The 15,385-nt window shown below is 46.0% G+C and overlaps 1 protein-coding gene across 1 annotated transcript in view; it reads right to left on the bottom strand.

The window, feature by feature from the left end:
* Window positions 1–311: 311 nt before the first annotated feature.
* LOC115470979 (B-cadherin-like) overlaps window positions 312–15,385 on the bottom strand; it is a 55,131-nt gene continuing 40,057 nt past the window's right edge. Inside the window, exons 7-16 of the mRNA XM_030204641.1 lie at window positions 12,986–13,161; window positions 12,324–12,452; window positions 11,844–12,029; window positions 11,130–11,374; window positions 10,535–10,677; window positions 9,350–9,568; window positions 6,201–6,425; window positions 4,746–4,879; window positions 1,975–2,118; window positions 312–1,008 (exon numbers count right to left, since the gene is read on the bottom strand). Of these exons, the coding sequence (XP_030060501.1) occupies window positions 802–1,008; window positions 1,975–2,118; window positions 4,746–4,879; window positions 6,201–6,425; window positions 9,350–9,568; window positions 10,535–10,677; window positions 11,130–11,374; window positions 11,844–12,029; window positions 12,324–12,452; window positions 12,986–13,161 (1,808 nt within the window). The 3' untranslated portion in view covers window positions 312–801. The remainder of the gene's footprint in view (window positions 1,009–1,974; window positions 2,119–4,745; window positions 4,880–6,200; window positions 6,426–9,349; window positions 9,569–10,534; window positions 10,678–11,129; window positions 11,375–11,843; window positions 12,030–12,323; window positions 12,453–12,985; window positions 13,162–15,385) is intronic.

Raw genomic sequence — 15,385 nt, 5'->3', positions numbered from 1 at the left:
CCTCAGTCAGGGTTACGGATGAGGCTGAAGCAGTGCACTGGCCCTATTAACAGGTGATGCCACATCCCCCCTCCCTCCCCCAGAGTTCAGGTCCTGGTGAAGTTTTGTAACAAGACACCAACACAAGAGTTTCTAACAAAACTTTAATAAGTATAAAACTGATATGTTCTAAAATTCAAACATTTAGGAAACTATATAAAATGCACTAGTTTGACCAGACTTTGGTACACAGCCTTCTCAGTAGTTAAGAGGTAAAAATCAGTAGGTTTTCCAAGGACAGTTTCTGGGCTCCTGCAGCAGACGTCACCTTCCAGCTTGTAATTTAATCTGTTTCTTCCATGCTTCAGAAAGCTTTGGAAGCAGCCAGAGGTTTGGGAGACCTATGCAAATCACCGTCATGGCTTTGACCCTTTTCTGCATTGTTCGGTAATTTAAAGGACAAAGCAAAACCTTCAGAGCATTTGCAGATGAACATAACTATTTAAAGCAGACTTGGCATCTTTCAGAGAAGTCCCGTATGTGATTGCAAAAATTCAGTGCATGAGGAATAACCATCCTTAACAGCTTCACAGTGAGGAATCAGGAAGTCCTTTAAGGTGCAATGGACTAAAGGCCTTGGGTGGTGGAGTATAGCCGAGGCCTGCATGCCAGGAATGAAGTAATTTCATGTCGGATTAATTGCATATAATATTCTGCAGTACAAATTCAGAGCACCTCCAGGTTCAGTATCAGAGCACAGATTGGCTTTGCATGAGAAACGGGTACCACTGGAGTTTAATGATTCAGTGGGAGCCAAGTTTCCTAATCCTCCTCCCCTCCATACATGTCTGCCAGTTTCTTGAAGCGGGGGCCCCAGTTATTCATACAGTCATAGTCCTGGTCTCCATCGGAGCTGGAGGAATTCAGAGAGCTGAGAGATGCGGCCTCGGAGCCACTCCCTTCGTAGTCAAACACCAGCAGAGAGTCATACGGTGGGGCTGTGGGGTCATTGTCTGCTGCCTTGAGGTTCTGAATGAAGGAAAAGGACAGATTTAAAATGCAAACTGGTTCAGGAAAGGTGGGGTAGCCTGAGGTACTGAGCTTGGAAGCCCCACAATGCAGCTGGGAGCAAGTTACATCAGGTCCAGCCCCGACAATCTGCAGAAAAACTGCTGAAGACCAAGACAGACAATAACACAATCTGACAATGGATTTTTATCATGACACACCTGGAGATGAGGCTCAGGTACATGAACAAAGGAGGAGGGTGTGTCCGAGGCTGACCAGACCTCTCGCACACTCACCTTCTCTCAAGCCTCCATCCCCTGCTCGTCCTTCTGGTTTAAAAGGCAAACAAGGCCTTGGTGGTGAAACTCTTCCCACTGCACTAAGCCAAGATTTCTTGGGAATGAACTGGTTAAGTCCCTCACACTAGCCTCTACCCTTAAGATTCAAGAGCAGAAGGAAACGCTCCAGAAAGAAAAGCAGTAAAGAGTTTTAGCAGGAGACCAAGAGCAAGTGCCTGGTCCAAATTTACAACACTAATGTCGAAAGGTCTCCAATAGCATCAGCCTTCATTTTTAATGAAGAATGCATTAGGAGACCTCTCTGCTCCCATCAGCATTTCAGTCCCTGCTCTGACTGATCTTGGATGGTCTAATTACAGGAAACAGATATTAAAGACTGAGTCAGGTCTAGGGGCAGCAAGACCACAAGAGCAGCGTCTGAGTACACGCCATCCAAGACCAGCACTGACGTTAACTGAAGCACTTTATACCATTTCAGGCTGGTTCCCCAAAGGCAGGGAGAGCAAGGGGTTAACCTGGCTGTGTTGCATCAGAATATTCTAGCTATAACAGTGAGTGACAAAGGCTGGCAGGATGCATTTCACACCTAGTGCTCAGTATTCACACTGGGAAGAGGGCCTCCGTCCCTCTGGGAAGGATAGGAAATCAGCCATGTCACCTGGATAGCAGGAAACTGTCCCTCACATACCTCATCAATGAAGTCACCGATCTCATCGGGATTGGCCGGGCGAGGGCGATACTGGGGAACAGGCATCAGGGTGGGGATAACATCATTTCGGATAACTTCAGGCCGCGCATCCAGGCCTCTGTGCAGTTGGCTCAGGTCATAGTCCTGGGAAGACAGAAGACGGATGAATCCAGAGCAGCCACAGACAAGACATTCTACTTATGGCTCTTATGGAATCTGGATACACTGAAAGCTCTCATGTGGGTCTGAAAAACTGGTTTCATTTGTCATGAAGTGAAAGTTTTGCCTTGGTTCAATTGCACAGCTGGGTAAACAAATCACAATATGCAGGAAATACACAACTTTTTTTCTATTAATACTCAGACATACTATAACCATACAGTGCAGGAGTAGCCTAGTGGTTAGTGCAGCGGACTCTGATCCTGGGGAAGTGGGTTGGATTCCACTGCAGCTCCTTGTGACTCTGGGCAAGTCACTTAACCCTCCATTGCCCCAGGTACAAATAAGTACCTGTATATACTATGCAAACTGCTTTTGAATGTAGAAAGGCGGTATATCAAGTCCCATTAGCAAGATTCCAGGCACAATCTCAAAGAGTAGCAACATTCCATGTAGAACCCCAAAGAATAGCAAGATTCCAGAATCCCAAGGAGTGGAAGAGTAGCCTAGTGGTTAGTGCAGTGGACTTTGATCCCAGGGAACTGAGTTCAATTCCCACTGCAGCTCCTTGTGACTCTGGGCAAGTCACTTAACCCTCCATTGCTCCAGGTACAAACAAGTACCTGTATATACTATGTAAACCATTTTGAATATAGTTGGAATGGGACTTATATACTGCCTGTGGTTTTCCCCTTTCCCCTTCCAAATATCCAGGAATACAAACTCAAACAGTAATAAAGTGAATAAATGTGATAGTGCTCAGAAATGATCAGCATTGCATAGCAGTGAAACTCAGATCCTTGTTGGGGTTGACACATTTCTGTTTTTTTTTTTAATGTTGGAAGAAGGCACAAGGTAAGTGTTGAACTTTTTTCTGGTGTATGACTCTCTGGACTATATAATACATATTTCAGACTTTAGAAATATACCCTTACACCATTGCTTTTGAATGCTATTGTGCAATGATTGAGATCAGGGGTCTGGATAGGACATGGATTATTTCTGAACACTAATCACATTCATTCACATTATTGGTTATTACAGCTTCAGTTTGTATTCCTGGATATTTGTGTACCATATGGATACGCTGGTGAAATTCAGGGGTGGGGCATCTCAGCCACTGAACAATGGTGACACCTAGTGGCCAGATAGGCAGCATGCTTACTTTCCAAGCTCATCTGTGGCCCCTGACCAAGAACCACCTCTGCAGTGACTGGTGATGAATAAAAAAGAAAAAGCCTCAGGTGGTCGTTTCATTCATCACCAGTTTGAGGTTCTAGATCTGTTCAACCCCTAATGCTCAGACTAAAGGAAATGTAATTTGTGATACAAATGTAACAAATAATAGCATAATACTATCAACATCTAGACAAAGGGCTGTGGTGAAGGAGTCTGGGCTTCGACCCCATTGCTATTTGAGCTGAATCTTTCTTGATAATCAGATGTTATAAATCCTACAGTGGAGGTAGACTAGTGGTTAGTGCAGTGGACTTTGATCCTGGGGAACTGAGTTCGATTCCCACTGCAGCTCCTTGTGACTGTGGGCAAGTCACTTAACCCTCCATTGCCCCAGGTACAATATTCTTATGGTCCTTATTTCAGAAGTCCTATTTGTGATTTACATGTGCAAATTTCACCATTTAAATGTATCCCAAAGATACACAGAAAACCCAGTTATAGAAAGCTGGATTACACATCTACTACATACATATGACAAGGGGGTGTGGCTTGGGCAGGAACCTAAAATTGAAGGGAACTGCACGCCTATGATTACAGAGATCAACCTTGGGATTTACAGTTGCTCCCGGGGTGCGTGCAGGCTTTGTATAAGTGCTTTAAAGCAGAAGCGGAGCCAGGTTGACGGCGTGGGGGGAGCGAAAGCGGACTTCTGCCGTGCTGGCACACATTTTCAATGCAACACATTGAGAAAAAAATAGGCGCTGGAGTTGGCAGAACTCCGTTTGGGGGAGCAGCTGCTCCCCTGGCACCCCCCCCCCCCTGCTACACCAGTGCTTTAAAGGGACAGGGAGGGGTGTCTCTTCAATCCCCCAGCATTTTTCTCACTCAAAATTAATGCAGTCCCTCTCTCTTAGGGACATTTTGACATGCAGTTTCCCCAAAATGGTGGGCACAAAACATTTATGGTCCAAATATCCTTTAAGATGAGGCAAGTGTGGACACTTCCAACATGCAAATTGCCAAGTTCCTTCTGTTGATGTTTTAAATATTGACAAATGTATCAGGAGCAGCCATTTTACATTTGCACATACCTGAGCATTTCTGCATTTTACAGAAGGGTCTACATTGGAAATATCCTTTTCTAAACCGCCTTGAGTGAATTCCTTCAAAAAGGCAGTAAAATCCCAATAAATAAATAAACCACTCTACAGCTGGAGGTCTCAATTCTACTTTCTGTTATATGGGCTGCCCCGTTCATGGCCTAGAAAGGCTGATCACCTTGAAAAAGCAGCTCCTCAATCAGAACAAGCCCCTGCATCAAGGATTAAATACTGAGAACTAGGGTTTGGAGTGGGCCATCAGGTGACTGGTTTACTCATCACCACCTCTTCCATGGAAGGAATTGGCCTGTGCAGACTCCAAGTTCCTCCTACCTGGTCCTCTTCTCCACCACCTTCTTCCCCATAATAGAAAATGTTGTCCCGAGTGTCATCTTCTGGGAGCAGCAGGGGCTCTTTAACCACTCTCCTTCTCCTCCTCAGGAGCAGCAGAATTAACAGCAGCAGAACTGTTCAAGGAAGAAGAGGGGGTATAAGCACTAAGTAATACATTTAAAACAAACTTGGAAAAAAAGGTTCACCCATCATGTAATTAAACTCTAGAATTAGTTGCTAGAGAATGTGGTAAAAGAAGTTAGCTTAGCAGGGTTTAAAAAAAAAGGTTTAGATAACTTTCTAAAAGAAATGCCCATAAGCCATTATTAAGATGGAAAAATCCACTGCTTATTTCTAGGATGAGCAGTATAAAATCTGTGACCATTTTGGGATCTTGCCAGGTACTGTGGCTGAATTGGCCACTGTTGAAAAACAGGATACTGGGCTTGATGGATCTTCGGTCTGTCCTAGTATGGTAATGCTTATGGCTCTTATAACTTGCATTATGAGCCTATTGCTACCTCCAATGTATGGTTACCATATTTGCAGACACAATAGAGGACACTTCTTTTGTAATCTAAATATAAAATTAGAAAAGATGTAAACTTCCAAAAAAGCAAATGTTCATTTGCTGCATTTCCCCCCTCCCTTCCCTCCCATCCACAAGCCCCTTCTCTCCCTCCCATTCGAGTGCAGCATGCCCCCTCACTAACCTTGCAGATCAGGTCTAGTGGTCTCTCTGGGGCAGGAAAGAACTCCACTCTTTTCTGCCTGCTGACCTCCCCTGCTGCAGCCACTTCTTCAAAATGGCTGCCGAGACTTAAAGCGGTGGCATCGCAAGAGGACTGCCGCTTGAAGACTCTGCATCCATTTTCAAGAAGCAGAGGTAGCGGGGAAGTCAGCAGCAGCGTGCAGGTAAGTCTGGAGTTCTTTCCTACCCTGAAGAGTCCACTAGATCACCAGGATGTGCTACGGTAGGCTTGAAGGGGGGGGCTACAAAAGGCCGAGTGGAGGAGTGGCCTAGTGGTTAGGGTGGTGGACTTTGGTCCTGGGGAACTGAGGAACCGAGTTTGATTCCCACTTCAGGCACAGGCATCCTTGTGACTCTGGGCAAGTCACTTAACCCTCCATTGCCCCATGTAAGTCGCATTGAGCCTGCCATGAGTGGGAAAGTGCGGGGTACAAATGTAACAAAACAAAAAAAAACCCCGTCCATCTGTCAACCTGTTAGCCCAGAAACACATGGCTGGCAGGTTGAAGTCTAGACCCAACAGTCCCCTGAAAAAGAGGAAACGTGCGGGGGAATCTTGACATGGGTCTGAAACCATGACAGGCTCCCAAATGCAAAGCACAGAGCTGCAGCTTGAGCCAATACCAAGAGCGCAGGAAATTGCTCATTTCAATGTCCCACAGACTTTATGAACTTTTGTATCAAGGACCCTTGCTATCACTTACTGAGCAGGGCCAGAAGCGATCCCAAGATGATTAGAATGGTCGATTGGGGAAAGTCAGCTTGGGCCACAGGTCCACACGCGCTTGTGTGTATTTCCCCTTCACAATTACACACCAGGGCACCAAGGACAGTCAGCTGGTCTTTGTTCTGGTTGTCAAACAGCCGAAGATAGACGCTATAGTTTCCCTTTTCCAATTTCTGCAGCAGCTTCAGCACCACAGTGTCTCCTGTTGACAGAGAGAAAGAGAGAGAGTCAGGATCTGGAAAATGCAGCCCAAGACACCCTCATATGTGCCGTGGGAACTCTGGACTGCAGTCCCACCCTAATGGAGGCCTCACTGTATTCCTTTAAGATCAGACAGGCCTTGAAGACAAATACTTCAAACCAGCCTGATATAGGTTCCCTCAAGTCCTGCTTTACAGCAAGCTACGGATTCTGCAAATGTTGGGCTCTGCTATTTACAGAAAGCCATTAAGTGTTTTGACCTTTAAAGGAATTAAATTTTTCCTAAGACTATTGTGGCACATTGCCTGTCCCCACCAGGCCGATTCTCAGTACCAGGCTTTTCAAGCTCTAACATGTGGTATTAATGCAATCAAACATACAAGGTCCAGTGGACGGAAAGGGAAATGGGACTTGATAAACCGCCTTTCTGAGGTTTTTGCAACTACATTCAAAGCGGTTTACATATATTCAGGTACTTATTTTGTACCAGGGGCAATGGAAGGTTAAGTGACTTGCCCACGGTCACAAGGAGCTGCACTGGGAATTGAACTCAGTTTCCCAGGGTCAAAGTCCACTGCACTAACCACTAGGCTACTCCTCCACTAGCAACATTCCCTGTAGAATCTCAAATAGTAGCAACCACTAGGCTATTCATGGGATTCCGGAATCTTGCTATTCTTTGGGGTTCTACATGGAATGTTGCTACTCTTTGAGATTGTGCCTAGAATCTTGTTAATGGGACTTGATCTACTGCCTTTCTGTGGTTTTTGCAACTACATTCAAAGCGGTTTACATGGTATATACAGGTACTTATTTGTACCTGGGACAATGGAGGGTTAAGTGACTTGCCCAGAGTCACAAGGAGCTGCAATGGTAATTAAACCCAGTTCCCCAGGATCAAAGTCTGCTGCACTAACCACTAGGCTACTCCTCCACTAGCAACATTCCATGTAGTATCTCAAATAGTAGCAACCACTAGGCTACTCTTCCACTCCTTGGGATTCCGGAATCTTGCTATTCTTTGGGATTCTACATGGAATGTTGCTACTCTGTGCCTGGAATCTTGTTAATGGGACTTGATATACTGCCTTTCTGTGGTTTTTGCAACTACATTCAAAGTGGTACTTATTTGTACCTGGGGCAAAGGAGGGTTAAGTGACTTGCCCAGAGTCACAAGGAGCTGCAGTGGGAATCAAACTCAGTTCCCCGGGATCAAAGTCCACTGCACTAACCACTAGGCTACTCTTCCACTCCTTGGGATTCCGGAATCTTGCTATTCTTTGGGGTTCTACATGGAATGTTGCTACTCTTTGAGATTGTGAATGGAATCTTGTTAATGGCACTTGATATACTGCCTTTCTGAGGTTTTTGCAACTACATTCAAAGCGGTTTACATATATTCAGGTGCTTATTTTGTACCAGGGGCAATAGAAGGTTAAGTGACTTGCCCAGAGTCACAAGGAGCTGCAGTGGGAATCAAACCCAGTTCTCCAGAATCAGAGTCCGTTACAATAACCACTAGGCTACTCCTCCACTCATTCCACCAATAAGAGCCAACCTCATCAGTGATGTCACAATGGCTTGATTGCCCGATACTTGGCTCACTTCTGATATTGTGATGTCATAAGGGAAAGGGGGAAGGGAAATGGGACTTGTTATACCGCCTTTCTGAGGTTTTTGCAACTACATTCAAAACGGTTTACATAGTATATACAGGTACTTATTTGTACCTGGGACAATGGAGGGTTAAGTGACTTGCCCAGAGTCACAAGGAGCTGCAATGGGAATTAAACCCAGTTCCCCAGGATCAAAGTCTGCTGCACTAACCACTAGGCTACTCCTCCACTAGCAACATTCCATGTAGTATCTCAAATAGTAGCAACCACTAGGCTACTCTTCCACTCCTTGGGATTCCAGAATCTTGCTATTCTTTGGGATTCTACATGGAATGTTGCTACTCTGTGCCTGGAATCTTGTCAATGGGACTTGATATACTGCCTTTCTGTGGTTTTTGCAACTACATTCAAAGCGGTTTACATGGTATATACAGGTACTTATTTGTACCTGGGACAATGGAGGGTTAAGTGACTTGCCCAGAGTCACAAGGAGCTGCAATGGTAATTAAACCCAGTTCCCCAGGATCAAAGTCTGCTGCACTAACCACTAGGCTACTCCTCCACTAGCAACATTCCATGTAGTATCTCAAATAGTAGCAACCACTAGGCTACTCTTCCACTCCTTGGGATTCCGGAATCTTGCTATTCTTTGGGATTCTACATGGAATGTTGCTACTCTGTGCCTGGAATCTTGTCAATGGGACTTGATATACTGCCTTTCTGTGGTTTTTGCAACTACATTCAAAGTGGTTTACACAGTATATTCAGGTACTTATTTTGTACCAGGGGCAATGGAGACATGTACAGACTAAGATCCTCTGCTCTCTTTAGGTTTCATCCGTCCTAGGAAACAGACTTGGAGACTACTGTACTGTAATACTCACATCTAGTGATCTCCAACCTAAACAAAATTCTATTCTGGTGCTTTATGCCGCTTATATCTACTCAGGAATCAAAGCAGATACCAGAGCAGCTATTCCACCAGATTAAAATTACAGGGGAGGGAAGAGAACCCCCCCCACACACAAACATACAGCCCCTATTGATCTCAGCTCAAAAATGACATCCATGGTGCTGGCAGACACCAGAATGATCCACTCATCCATTCATGTGTGACCATTAATGCCGAAACTCTCACTTCATGTGGCAACACAAAGAGCTTCTTTTAAAGGGGCCATGACCAACATGCTAAGCTAAAGCAGCACAGAACACGTTTCATTTCACGGCTCAGTGGTATCAGACGTTTTCTGTCCCCACACCCGAAAAGCACAGAAGACGACATGCCCCGTCTTTCTGCTCAGTTCCTCACCGTCGATTTCTGCAGCCCAGTCAGCTTCAGATCCGTGACTGAACGCTAATGTGAAAGGTGAAGTGTTTGGTGGAAGATCCTTATCGATGATGCTCAGGGTCTGCGGCTGTGGGTTCCGGTTACAGACTGTGATGTTCCGAGGATGTGGCTCTGGGCCATTGTCATTCACATCGAGGAGATGCAGGATCAGCGTTCCCGAACCTGTGGCGGGGGGTGATCCTGTTCAAACAAAGCACATTGCAAAACACTCGATCAGTTTGGCAAAGTTTTAGGAGGACTAAAAAGGTGGACAACCCAAGTTGCACCACCCTCCACTTCACAACTGAAGTTGTCTCGAGCTGCCACTGCTACCTACAGAACCCTGGAGGGGAAGGGAAGGCATCACCTAATCCTACAGATGTTTCACAGCGTCTATTCCAGTGGTTCCCAAACCTGATCCTGGAGGTACCCCAGCTAGTAAGGTTTTCAGGATATCCACAATAAATATTCATGAGAGATTTGCATGCACTCTGGCTGGGATGCCTCCAGGACCAGGTCTGGGAACCACTGGTCTAAATCACTAAAAGGACGAAATGGTGAAATGGTGAAATGTGGACTGGCCTGGGGGCAGTGTTTATGATTTGGCCTTTATGACTTTTGGAAGAGAGTGGAGCCCTGGCTCTTTTCTACCCATGGTCTACGGTTTTTAGCTAGTGTGAGCTTTGCATTTTATTGTCTAGTCCGACTGTATATTCGGTGTATTAAGAATTTCTACGCTGCTTTGGGGGATAAGTCACAAGGAGGAGATTTATAGACAGTTTAAAGTCCTAAACCTTGGTTTCAACAGGCTCAATACGTTCTGCCAATAGCATTTGCTAGGATGACAGCCTCTTGGGGCGGTGCTGGTGGTGGTACCGTAAAGAGCAGCTGTAGGGAAGCAAATACATCCTGACAGCCCTACAAGTGCAGGGAGGGCAGGCAATTCACAAAAAAACAAAACAAAACCATTTACCTGCTAAACTCAGTTAATGGCCGCTGGAAATGGTCCTAGCTATATGAATGTACAAAGTGTGGACATATGCTATCCGGTTATGTGTTTAAAGAAACAGTTGAACAGGGTAATTATAATTGCTGAGTTTAACAGCTCAGGGGCCTGAACGTTCCCCTAGGGTGCCTAATGGCCCTGATAGGAGGACAGGTCTGTACCGTTATCCATGGCCAGGATTATGGCCCTGTATGTGCTGTTCTTCACAAAGTGCGATTCCCGATCCAGGTTGCCTTTTCCAGTTACGAGTCCTGTTTCTGGGTTAATAAACAGCCATCCTGCGGGGTCATTTCCAATGCGATACCTGAAGAATGGAATGAAGGGAGCTTGTGAACATTTGTCGTGTCCCTGAGTGCTACATCCAGTCTTTCAGCCTTATCCAACCCCCTTTTCCTTTCGCTTGTCTCTCTACACCCTCACATCCTCACCCAACCTTACCAGGCTTCTCAACTTACTCCTCCAACCCAGGGATCCATAAGAACATAGAACATAATAGCCATACTGGGTCAGACCAATGGTCCATCTAGCCCAGTATCCTTCTTCCAACAGTGGCCAGTCCAGGTCACAAGTACCTGGCAGAAGCCCAATTAGTAGCAACATTTTCCATGCCAAAATCTCCCCAGGTAGAGAGTCCCAGACCTTCCCTCCGTAGCCACTCTGAGCTGGTTCCCCACCCTTTCTCCCAAGGGTCCAGACCTATTTTCATTACTCCTTATATTGAACATCTGTCTACGAGCACACTAAAATGAGTCTTACTGGATGATCTGATTCTGTTGTATATCTGGGTCCTGAGCCACGAGGGAGGCAACCTTCTGTCCTAACGGTAAGTCCTCAACGATGTCCACAAGAGTAACTGGTGGTCTGAAGACTGGAGCCTCATTCACATCCAGCACAGTGACGCTCACCGTGGCTGTGGAGGTCGCCAGGGTCAGAGTAAACGGTACCTGGTTCTCCACCGTGATATGAAGGACGTGCTGCTGTTTGCTTTCGAAATCCAAGTCCTGCAATGGATGAGAGAACAGAACGTGATACAGAGCTCAGCACCCAGGAACCAAGCAATCCTTTCATCGGCAGGAGATAGACGAGGGGGAAGCCACTGCTTGACCTGGGATCGGTAGCATGAATCTTGCTACTATCTGGGATTCTGTCAGGTATGTGTGACCTAGATTGACCATTGTTGGAAGCAGGATACTGGACTAGATGGACCAATCTGACCCAGTATGACTTTCTCATGGTCTTAGGTGCTTCTCCATGTTGAATGTGGCACCATGTATCAGACATAAGTCAGCAGTTTGCTACAGGGGAAACCAAACTCACCATGGAAAAGTGTAGGGATCAGTTACACAGGGAGAGGAGGTTCCCCCATATACAGAGAAAGGACTAATGGGGGATTTCTTCAGTTTCCTTTAAACTTTAGCAGGCTAAGCCTGTGCCAACTGCGGGTCACACCATCTTAATGTAACACAATACCTTAGCTGTGGTCAGGATGCCCTCGTTGGTTTCTGGGTCTACCATCACACTGAACAGCCCTCTTTCATTCCCCTTCACGATTTTGTACACGGCGTTCCATGCCTCCGACTTGGGTTCATCAATGTCCACCACGGTCAGTCTACTAACCTCAAAACCCAGCTCATTCTCGGGTACTTCTGCCACATACTGCAAAACAAGGAACAAGGGCAATGAACACAATACACAACCCTCGCAAGGGCTTCCTCCCCTCTGTGGCACATCCGACATCCACTTACTGATCTCGCCACGATGTGGGCAACAAGGAAAACCCTTTTATAGATGTCTCTTCAGAGCACCAGTACTTTGGGTGGTGGTGGGGGGAAACGGGTCTGTGTGGTAGGGAATGTTAGCATTTCTCTGAAGTCTGATCTCACCTGACACGAACAAGCTTAATGCGGTGCTCGGCAGTCACCACGTTCTTGCTTCTCTTCGTTAACATACCTGACTGGGGTCGAAGACTGGTGCGTTATCATTCACGTCTATGATCTCGATCAGTGCTGAAGTTGTTGCAGAGAGTCCTTTTCCCTCCATGTCTGTAGCCCTCACGGTCAGGTTGTATTCGCGGATTCTCTGGAATACAGTTATTTGCCATGAGCTAGGGATTCAAACATCTGCTGAACAGCGAAGATGTCACCACTTTTGGAAGAATATTCAGCATTTTTCTGACATAGGAAAATGTTTTTAACAACTGTAGACTGTGGTGAAAGCCCCCCCCCCCCCCCCAAAAAAAAAATAAAGGTTAAAAATATAGCATTTCACTCAACCAATACTTTGACTAATTTTGGGGAGCAAAGTGACTTTGCCAAGAAGTGCATTCCAATGATCGTGTGTGGGGTGTGTTCAGGAAGACGTGCACATTTATGGTTCACTGTGTCAAGAAGCCCAGATCAGAGTTGATCACCACTCCATCCCAACCTTACTTTTCTCATGCTTGATCCCGAATGGTTGTCCTGTTTTCTGTACTGACTAGACATTTAACTTGCCTCTAATTACTGTGATCAGGGGCTGTACAGTGGACACTCAGCACGTCAGGCTCCAGAAACTCACGGCTCTAATCCAGCGATGTGCAGGTGGCCTCCTCTGCTTTTACATCTCGGACTCACCTCTCTGTCCAGGCCACTTGCAATCACACTGATGAGGCCTGTTTCTGAGTTGATGGTGAACATGTGGTCTGCCGGTTCTTTTGGCTCTTGGTTTGCGATCGAATAAGCGATGATGCCATTGTCAGTAAGCTCTGCGTCATCCAGATCTGTAGCAGACACCTCCATCACAGCGGTTCCTGCAACACAAGCCACAGTGTTCACGTAACCCCAGCTTCCACCATTAGGCCACTACAGTATTCGTATTCCATTACATGGGTTGTTAAAGCAGGCCATCCTCAAGTGCATAAAACAAGTCAAACTACCACACCCAACCCATCTGAAGGTGCTGTCCCTAGACAACCCTTTGCTTTCCGCACTGTAACATGAATGAACCTCACCCCTCAACCAGGGTACAACGAGGATTTACTGAGTGCACTCATCTTAATCTCAAACTACAAGTACAGGCAGTGGTGTGGTGGAGCAGGCTCTCACAGGCTTGCAAGAGCCGGTTGTTAAGTTTTTAAGAATTTTGGGAGCCGGTTGTTAAAGTAGGGCCGTCCATGGCTACTTTAACTGGCTCCCAAAATGTGGGCTTGGGCCCCCTGCTGAATTCTCTTTTACTTGGCTGGTGGGGATGCTGAGCCCTGCCAGCCAAGTAAATAGACTGCTGCTGTTCCCCGCTCCTTGTTTCCAGCTCTGGGCATCAGGCTGGGACTTCTCGAGCATGTGAGAGAAGTTCCAGCATGCTGCTCAGAGCAAGACATTGGGAGTGGTGGCAGTCCATTTATGGACTGCCAGCAAAGGTATGCCTAGCGTGCCCGCACGAAGGGAGGGAGGAGAGAGAGGCAAGTGTTGCTCCCCCCCCCCCCCCCACCCTCGGCCACCCCTGGCCCTTCCAACTGCAGAGCTGGCTATGTCCGGAGAAAGAGCCTGTTAAAAATTTACCAGCACACCCCTGAGTACAGGCAACATATCAAGGTGCTGGTGGCAATGAATATCAATCAGACCCACTTCTGGATGCCAAGGCTGGCCCAACTTTTAAGCAAGACTAGGTGGTCACTTAAGAGTGACAGCTCCTAGGGGATATCAAAAATGCAGCTGCAGTCCTGTCAACAAAAAAACAAACAGTGGAGGAGTGGCCTAGTGGTTAGAGCACCAGAGGTGGCCGGTTCAAATCCCACTGCTGCTCCTTGTGATCTTGGGCAAGTCACTTAACCCTCCATTGCCTCAGGTACAAACTTAGATTGTGAGAGAAATATCCAGAGTACCTGAATGTAACTCACCTTGAGCTACTAAGGAAAAAGGTGTGAGCAAAATGGAAATAAAAATAATGATCAGTAACCTGTCATTAAAGTCTCCCAAAGTACCTGAAGATTAGCATTCCAATGTTTAAAAAGGATTCCAGGAATGATTTGGGAAATTAGACTGATAAACCTGACTTTGCTGGGCAAAATGGTAGAAACTATTATAAAGAACAAAATTACTGAACGCAGATATGGTTTTAATGGGACAGAGCCAACATGGATTCAGCCAAGGGAAGTCTTGCCTCACCAATGTGCTAAAAAAATTTAAGGCCTGAATAAACACGTGGATAAAGGTGAGCCGGTTGATGTAGTGTATCTAAATTTTCAGAAAGTTTTTGACAAAGTCCGTCATGAGAGACTCCTGAGAAAATTAAAAAGCTATGAGATAAAGAGGCAACAGGGGAAGACTGACCATTGGGACAATACTGAAGGCCCCGGGGCCCACTTTTGCCATCGCAGGGTTGCACTCTCCCTTAGCTTCCATCTAGTTTAATCATTTTTGATAGTTGGTTTGGGGCCTGGGAGTCCAGATCACCGGGAGGAAATGCTCTGTTGTGAACTGGTTAAAAGAGAAGGGTTACGTGGTAATTTCTCTCCATGGAGGAAGGTGCCCTGTGGATCTGTACTGGACTAGTGCCTCAACACTTATAAATGATTTGGAAATAGGAACGATAAATAAGGATCAAATCTGCAGAGGACAAATCAAAGATGATGTCGCATGCAGACTGAGAAGTTGCAGAACGACCTTACAAGACGGGAAGACTGGGCATCCAACGGCAGATGAAATTTAATGTGGACTAATACAAAGTAGGATGCACAGTGAGAATAATTCAAGATAGAGATATATGATAGTAGGTTCCACGTTAGGAGACACCACCGAGGGAAAAGATTTAGGTGATGTCATGGACAATATCTTGAAATCTGCTCAGTGTGGGGAAGTGGCCAAAAAGTCAATGTTAAGAATCAGGAAAGGAACCGACAACCATCATGTCATGTCATCTCACCTTGAGTACTGCGTGCAATTCTGGCGATTGCATCTCGAGATCCAAAGCAGAGTTAGGAAAGGTACAAAGGTGACCAAGATGATTAAAGGGTTTGACCTCCTCTCATATGAGGA

The sequence above is a fragment of the Microcaecilia unicolor genome, chromosome 5, assembly GCF_901765095.1.
Source record: "Microcaecilia unicolor chromosome 5, aMicUni1.1, whole genome shotgun sequence".
Taxonomy (NCBI): domain Eukaryota; kingdom Metazoa; phylum Chordata; class Amphibia; order Gymnophiona; family Siphonopidae; genus Microcaecilia; species Microcaecilia unicolor.
Note: the sequence above shows the minus strand (reverse complement) of the source record. Positions and strands in the feature narration are given on the sequence as shown.